Genomic DNA, 8549 nt, shown 5'->3' with positions numbered 1-8549 from the left:
TTATGATCAGGAGGTAAGTCTCTCTGGACTGAGGCATGCTTGGATGAATTATCGTTTTTTATAAAGGTCTAAACTCTAAATTCTGCGCCACGGTCAGGTAACGAAATCGGTAACCTAGACCCGGCGCTCTGCAGGTGTACCACATTGGTAAATATTTCTTAAAATTAACAAGCAAGTAAAACGAAAACTTACCGAAAAGCATCTTCGTTTTGACGATTTGCTGAAGGCATTCCCATCGTTGCGTATAGATGTTTCTGTTATCGAGCACTATACTGTGAAGCTTTCTATTTCTCTTTCTTTCATTGCCTTTTTCGTTACTTTTACTGTAGTTGTTAGGTTTTGTTAGGGATATTAAATAAGAGACGTGGATTATTTTAAAAACATTTTCGATTTAATTTTTTGTCACACCGTACAACGATATATAATTATAATAATAAATATGTACACATTCAATCTATAAGACCAAACGTCGATGAACGAGAACCAGGGTTGTTAAATAGGTAGTATAAGATGTTGTACTTCGGATTTTTATTTTTATTATGAGTCGATCCTCCAACCAGTCCAATATTGATGATGCGCGTCACGAAATCGAAAAATTTTAACAACGAAACAATCTTTTTTATACGCAATATGTAGGTACTTCTTTGCAATATTAAATGCATTTTAACGACATTGCTCTGTACATTTTAATTTTTAATTTATTTCATTATTGTATAAAACGTCCGTTGTCTCTGATTTTTTTGTTTGTTATTGGTGAGTGAATTTTTTTAAATCACGGCGGTATGCGTCGCTACTTATGTATATCGTATAAGGGTCCACTGTTTCATGTATATGTACAATGTCTGACGTTCTACATTATATTACACTTAGTTTAGTTACAGCGTCATTATCACTTGTTTCTTCTCTTTAGAAATATTTACAGTTCATCCATTTCATTTTATTTACAAGTTTGTCGCACTCGCACTTTCTTTAAGTAAAGCTCTCGATATAAATCCGGACTTTTCTTTTCAACAGCTCAAGCATTAACTTTTAGTGAGGTAGTCGAAAAAACGAATTGAATCGCTTATCAGTTAATACTCGAATCCTTTTTATACAGGTAGTGATCGATCCTTATTCTGTTAACGGATATTCTATTTGTCTGCATTCGTATTTTCCGACGGACGAAAATCTCTGGAATCGTTTTCATTTTCGTCGAATGACTATTAACGTCGTCATCGTCGGTTAATTGTTTATAGGGCACATAATAGCTTAAGGAGGAGACACGATAGTTGAATGATAGAGCGCTAACCGTTATCGCTGTGCTGCAAAAGAGAAGCCCAGCGGGCTGGATGCTAGTGAGCAGTCAGCTGGTGGCTCATCCCCTGAGGCGATAACATTGGTGGACTGTGCGAATGCGAATGCTGACCCATCGGCGATGACCCGTGAACGTCTGGATGGTGACCGTATCCAGGATGCATATGACTACCTGGAGGCATACCGTCCATCATTTCGTTTCCTATCGTGTTAGGAGGTGTCATTCTTTTCTCCTTTTGCCTCCTATTGCAAAACCACACCCTCACCACTTCTTTCTCTAATTGTAAACTGTCCGCTAAATTTGTTATTTCTTGTGCAGAAGGTTTTGGTTGTTTATGAAAGTGTTGCTCAAGAGCACCCTTCACCGAGACTTCTATGCTCGTTCGCTTTTTTCGTTTTCGTCCCTGCGCAGCTATTTTATCTATCGACGTAGGTGACCCCGTCGTTGAGTCGGCCTCTTCAAGCCACTTTTGCAACAGCGGTTTTAACTTGCACATATTTTTAAAACTAAGCTGTAACGCTTCGAACCTACATATCGTTGTTTGCGAGAACACGTTGCCATATAAAGTTCCTAACGCTAACCCCACATCCGCTTGCGTGAACCCTAACTTTATCCGTCGTTGTTTGAATTGCTTGGCGAAAGCTTCCAGATCGTCACTGGTTGGTGTTTCTTCGTCTCCTGGACCGACATCGCGATCGGAATGTTGCGGATGATGCGGACTCTGCATATCCCGCGGAAGATGATGGAGCTGGGGAGCAGCTTGATGATGAGCTAGCATCCCGTTCATCGCTGCATGATATTGCTGCAGCGGTGAGCCTGCTCCGCCGGGATTGTAATGAGCCGACGATACAGGTGCATGCCATGCATGAGGTGAGCCCATACTTTGCTGTTGCTGCTGCCTGTGCATCATGTCAGCTTGTTGAGTGAGCGGTTTGACATCTTGATGGGGATGATGGTGATGCGGATGGTGCATGCCGGCCATCGAGGCGGCCCATGGATCTGCACCAGGTTGCAAGCTCACCCATGGATTTGCCGCCGACAGTGATACGGGATGACCATTAGGCGACGGTGAGCTGGCCATCTGGTGATGGTGATGATGGTGGTGTTGTGGTAAATATTTCATTTCGCTGGCGTCGGCCGCGGATCTGGGTGATGCACTAGCATGGTAGCCTCCGACGATGTTCATGCCGACCACACTGTTCCCGTCCAGATCCGAGGTAACAGCACTACTGACCGGCAGGTACGTGGCGGCCGCCATGCCCTGATGAGGGCGCCAAGCCGTCGTGTCGGCACTTTATTTTTCACGCGCGTATACACAAAACCCCGCAACCCTCTCGAACCTTTACGCTACTACGGGCCACTACTACTACTACTTTAGTAACGCGTTCTTTGGGCTCATGTGTTATCAAATTGGGTTCACATACACATAACAACTCGGCATGCACTAGTGCACTGAGACTCGATCCCGCTTGTGTCTGAATTGACTTCCTCTCTGGGGCCCCTCCAAGAGGTTGCGCGCGCCATTGGACTTGCCTCAACGGTAGTCTACACATGACGTCACGGAAAAGGTTCGGTGGTACTGGCTTAGTGTCCTCCGAAAGACCGCCTAGTCCTTCTTCCCCTCCATGGCGGGGAAGTGTTTACACTTGGCGGGACACCGTAACTAGGCAACCGAGCGTGCTCTAACACCACACAGCACACTCTGATGACGCTGACGACGACGTAGGTCATCGAAACGGTGCGACCGACGGCGGAAGAATCAACGCAACTACTTTCATTTGGACCTATTTTATTCGATTCTAATATGAAAACCACTTTTTTTTGTTGTAGACATCTTAAATCTTTTTAAAACCAAAAAAAAAGGTAACAGAAACTGATCGCTTAGAAGGAATATCGCTTACACTAGAAAGCGGGATATATTCGATAAAAATATGATATCTACCTGGAAAGGTACTTTACAAATTATGACATGGGTAACTCACTTAGGAAACAAATGTTTCTTTACTTATTCATTTTTAAAAGTTGCGAATAGTGTTGAAAGGTACCTACTACCTACCTACCTACCTTAAGTTAATTTTTGTACTTTTCAATACTTTTATCCTTCCGACCTGTTTTACATACTTACATACATACATATTTACGATTATATTGGTGCTTTGAAAAAGAGTGTCATCCCTATTTGTAGATACATAATCAATAATGTAAGAACATAGCGGTTTAACACCTTGATTCATCCCTGTAGGATTGGGGGGAATTACCGATGTGAAAATTATTGTTGGTAAACAGGCTCGTTGATGATGTGCAGCAATGTGGTGGGCACGTAACCATCGCGACAATGCAATTTCGGTTTTCGGTCACCTGTTGCAGATCCAGACTGAGCAGAATTAACATTATAATTTGCAATACAATAGAGGCCTTAGCACTTGCACCATCAGGCTTATAAATATGTATTCGAATCTAGAACGTTTCGGGGTGCCTGTCCGTGCCTACGCCGATGCTGCTACGTGAGTTGCCGTAGTGTTGTGATCTGACCTACGAAGAGCCCCCTACAGCGATACCAGTGGAGATCCTCGATACCTTATAATTAACCCACTAATAAAGTATTGTAATAAGCCTTTAAATACTTAACCAGATAAAACAGTTCATTCACCAAATCGTATAATCGAGGTATCTGTAAAGTTGAAATATTTAGTCACACTTTTTTTTTAAGGATGTTTGGGAGGTACAATCGGAGACAAGAGTACATAAAATTGGAAATTCGTGATTAATTAGGTTTTGCAGCATATCATGAGGTAAATAAATACTATCTATACTAGAAAAAACTATACGGTTTGAGAGAAAATTTGGAATTTGACTAAAAACTTTGAATAAAATAAGATATAACGAATAACATGGAAAATTTTTAACTGACTTTTGGCAGTGAATATGCCTTGATTTCAACTTNATGAAGTATTAAATTAACAAATAATTAAATAGTGTGATGATAAAAGTAAAACGAAAAAACATTGGCAGGAGTACAGGAAAGAACATAGGGTACCTTCTAACGAGAAAAAGATGTTCCCGAGGATAGCAAAAATTTCTCTTCATTTCGAAAATGAAGGACGTTATTTACTGTCATTCTACTCAAAGTGTACCCGACTAGAAATTTCGGTTCGTTTTTTTTAAGGTCCTTATTAAGCTAGCCGAAATCCTTACTTGTTCCGAATGAGGCAGCCGAAGAAGGCCCTAGTTAGAAAAATAACGCACTTCCCTGTTCGTAATTAACCAGGAGTGCCCGAATTAGGGATCTAATCCGGACGAAATTAGGACCTTAATTAGCCCGATTAGAAAATTATTTATTTAGATTTTCATTTCGGGTTTGTGTTTATCAATTTCTTGTTTTTTCGATTCAAAATCCGCTAAAGTACATTTGTGTTTTCAATGATACAATACAAGGGTGTACTTGGTGACTTAGTTTTTGTAAGCATTGAACTACAAATTTATGAACTTCGTTTATTTCAGCTAGTCCGTCTAATGTTATTCCACAATTTGGGTCCAAAATACCTAAAAACTGATGCTTAGAAATATGATTGGGATTTAATTAAGGCCTAAAAAGTCAAACTTTAGTGAAAATCAAAATTATGTAACTAAAAGCTAAGCAGGTAGCCTTGATAAAGATCCCGACCTAGGAGCAAAACGTTGACCTAAATTGCGAATAAATCCAAAATTAATTAATCAGAAAAAGTTCATAGTTCTCATTTAAGGATAACAATGTTGTGGAAATCCTTGTACTCCTGAAGTGGTAGGTTTTTATACAAGTCCATAAAATCTAGTTCAAAACACTGGGCGACCTCTCGTAGAGACTAGCTACATTGTATTAGTATTTCCAGCATGAGCTTAGACATTTTCTTTCTCTCTGATTTTTGGTAGGTAGGTATTCCTAGATTTCTCAAATTCACGCACATCAATGCGACTTTTTTACTTCGACGTCCTGAATACTTTTTGCCTTTCCATCATTTCATATTATCTACAATTTGAAACAAAACTTAATCAAAATTAAGGAACAAAAAGAAAGATGTTTAAAAAATACATTGGGTAATTTTCCGCAAATTATATATTATAATTTTTCTTGTGGTAGGTACAATTTTGGACTAATTTGCAAATAATATTGACAAAATCTACATGTTAGGTCGTAACTATTTGTGTTAGATACTTTGGTTTTAATACCAAAAAGTTATAATATCAAAATAAAGCATTTAGCAAAACGCAGATGAGGCTTTACGCTTTATAAAAACCGATTTTAGAAAAGTGAGAAAACCCGCACATGTACTTAACTTTCCTTGAGACCATCAAAGTTTTTGATCTGTGTTCTTTCTACGAAAAAGGAAAAAAGAATGGCATAAAAATTTTGAGGGCCTCATGAAAGGTTACGTAGTTTTAGTTAGTTACCTATTTTAAGTATTTTTTTTACATATACTTATCGAAAGTACGATTTATTTACTACTTTTATTAGAAAAGAATTTTATCATCTTCTGCGTGAGGAAAAACTAAACTGAGAAGTTTTTTGATAGCGGTTAACGTTTAATAATATTCAAACATTAATTAATATTAACTTAATTCAATTTCCATCCACTACAAATTGCTGCTACTGTTACATCCTCGCTAGGAATCGAACCTGGGTCCTTTGCCATTACGCACTACACCCGGGTCCTTATTGTTTAACGTTTCATTTCGTTAATTACATTAGCTCCTTAATTGTGTAGAATAAACCTAATACGTGACAATGTAACTGTTTTCGATTTTTGTAACGGCTTTTTCATGTAGTAGGAAATCGCTTTCCGTTTTTTCGCTTCAGTGTTGTACCTACGTACATACGTCGTGTATTATCAGAGAGAACATGCGGAGGTACATAAGGTACTTCCTTAAAAACGAGATCAGGTTGATACCACCACGGACGCACAAAAGACTAATTCAACTGGATGTTACAAAAAAAAAAAATCACAAAGAAACGAACAATAATAACGGCCCCATTGAATGAGACAAATCAGTTTACAGAATATACGTATACAGACACACACACACACACACACAGAGAAAGGTTATCTGTCTATTCTTCCAAGTTCAGTTGAGAGGTTCGAAACCTTGGCGGGCAGATGAGAGCAGATAGGGTGGTGGCAAGGGTAAGGGTCAAACACAGACAACAGAACGACACGAACGACGCAAAACGATGAAACAGGGAAGATATTTCTCTCAAGGGCTTGAATTACGTTTAAAAACGTACAATACATACCTATATACATATACGATATTTTAACGAAATTGTTACTTAGTCCTTTAGAGAAGAAATACTTGACTATTAGTCACAAAAGTTTTATAAAGTATTTTCTGGTTTATTTCTAGGGATGTAAAAATGATTTTCAAAAACATCGCCTAATACAATTATTGATGATTTTGTATATTGAATTTTTCAATATTCAAGTAGCTTTTGCTACCTAATCAAGTCAAGAACGTATCATACAAGTAAACCTTAATATTTTGAGCATACCACTTCTTTTGGCATTGGATACTAAGCACCTAATACCATTTCCAACACTGTATTTTTTTTATGAATAAAATTTTCATAAATTCAAACAAATTTCAAAGTGTGATATTAAGTATTTTCAGCCAAAGTAGATCTATTATTTGGACAATTTCAAAGCCTTTTTTTCTGGTTTGATAGTTTCCAAATCGATCCCGACATCATCTAAGGTTGTAATTATACATTTTATCTACAAAGTTCTTAGGTTCAAATACAGTACCTAAGAAACCTTTAAACTTTTTACAAATTATATTCTCGAATGCCAATTAATTACATAGGAACATAGTAGCAGTTTTCGTCGAGTCGCATTTTCTTTTCGTTTCAAATATTTGTATTTAGGTGTTAGGTAGGTACCTACCTATAGGACCATCCTATTCTAACAATTTTTATGGTAGCCAGGCTCCTTCCTGTCAATATAAAAGCTATTTTAAACATCTGGGGTATTTTCCCTCGCACTCTCAGGTGTTGCGTCTACCTCAAAATCGAACTGCATAGGTGTTTTGTGACAGTAAGATTTGTCATGCACGGCTCCAATGCCGCCCACATCAAGACACACTTGCAAAGAAAACCCTCCAAAAAATATTTAACGAATCATTCGGGGGGTACAAAAAGGAAGTGAAATTTAATATTAAACTTCCACAAGTATGTTTATGTACATATGTACAATTGAACACATGAATAGCAAATACTTTAATAAGAATATTTAAATTTTGAATAAGTTGTTGCTTTCTTTATGATAAGTGCGTACGCTTTTTTTAATTTTTAATGAATTAGTATTATCTAATTACTATTCCCTCCCCACTTCTGAAAACAGAATGGCACAGGTAGTAAAAACAAATTCTTTATATTAAATTTTTGCTTAAATTCAAATGTATATTTAAAAACTGTAAATAAATATTTTGAAATATAAATTGAAGAACTGTGGAGCTGCTAAGACAATTAACTGTCTATATTTACCAACTTAAGTATTTTTGCAACCCAATTAATATAATTTATTAAATAGTACAATAATTTAGTATTTGGATACCACACTCGCTGCTAAAAATCCTTGTACAAAATAGCAAAATCATCTCAGTAGAATATCAAATGAATTCTCTGAGTTTTTGGTGGAGTGCATCACGGTATCGTTTATATATTACTGAACTGGACCGCACAAGACAGTTCTGTGCACTGTTCTGGAATCCCCAAGGCTCCCCTTATCATAGAGCCGAAAATTTAGTCAGTGATCCACATTCAATCTAATTGGTGTGTTTTTATATTCCTCGCAGACAATTTCAAACGTTTCTATAGATCGTGTTAGTTTAGTCTGTTTCTTGAAAGAAAATAGCACAAATTGCGCGGTAAACGCCATCTGTAGTACGATGCTACATTTTAGGATTACGTATGCTCCAATAAGGTCCATTTAAATATATGGATATCTACTTGCTGAAACGAATCCCGGCGTAGCTAACCTCAACGTGATAGGCACGTTACCATAATCGAATAAAATAATTCGAAGTGGTCTGTATTCTGTCGAAATTGCCAGACGCGGATCGTGATTTCGATCTTTTTGGATCTCATCAGCGCGTCGCAGACAGCTCCGACAGAACACAGACCAACTTTTACCTGGTGCCTTAACAGCGCGTTTTAGAAAATTTTACCGCGCCATTTGTGGTATTTTCTAAAACGCGCTGTTAAGACAGCAGGTAAAAAGTTGGT

At 37.7% G+C, this 8549-nt stretch overlaps 1 protein-coding gene across 1 annotated transcript; it reads right to left on the bottom strand.

Moving 5' to 3' along the window:
- Positions 1-730: 730 nt before the first annotated feature.
- On the bottom strand, positions 731-2742 carry LOC108740982 (POU domain protein CF1A). The gene has a single exon (XM_018475535.2). The coding sequence runs from the start codon at positions 2550-2552 to the stop codon at positions 1332-1334; it is 1221 nt and encodes a 406-aa protein (XP_018331037.1). The 5' UTR covers positions 2553-2742; the 3' UTR covers positions 731-1331.
- Between the last annotated feature and the right edge of the window lie 5807 nt (positions 2743-8549).

The sequence above is a fragment of the Agrilus planipennis genome, unplaced genomic scaffold (assembly GCF_000699045.2).
Source record: "Agrilus planipennis isolate EAB-ADULT unplaced genomic scaffold, Apla_2.0 scaffold105, whole genome shotgun sequence".
Taxonomy (NCBI): domain Eukaryota; kingdom Metazoa; phylum Arthropoda; class Insecta; order Coleoptera; family Buprestidae; genus Agrilus; species Agrilus planipennis.
The sequence above is the reverse complement of the archived record's forward strand: the minus strand, read 5'-3'. Positions and strand labels throughout refer to the sequence as shown.

Bases quoted from the DNA above. Each gene is read 5' to 3' on its own strand.
- LOC108740982 (XM_018475535.2), bottom strand. From the start codon at position 2,552: ATGGCGGCCGCCACGTACCTGCCGGTCAGTAGTGCTGTTACCTCGGAT.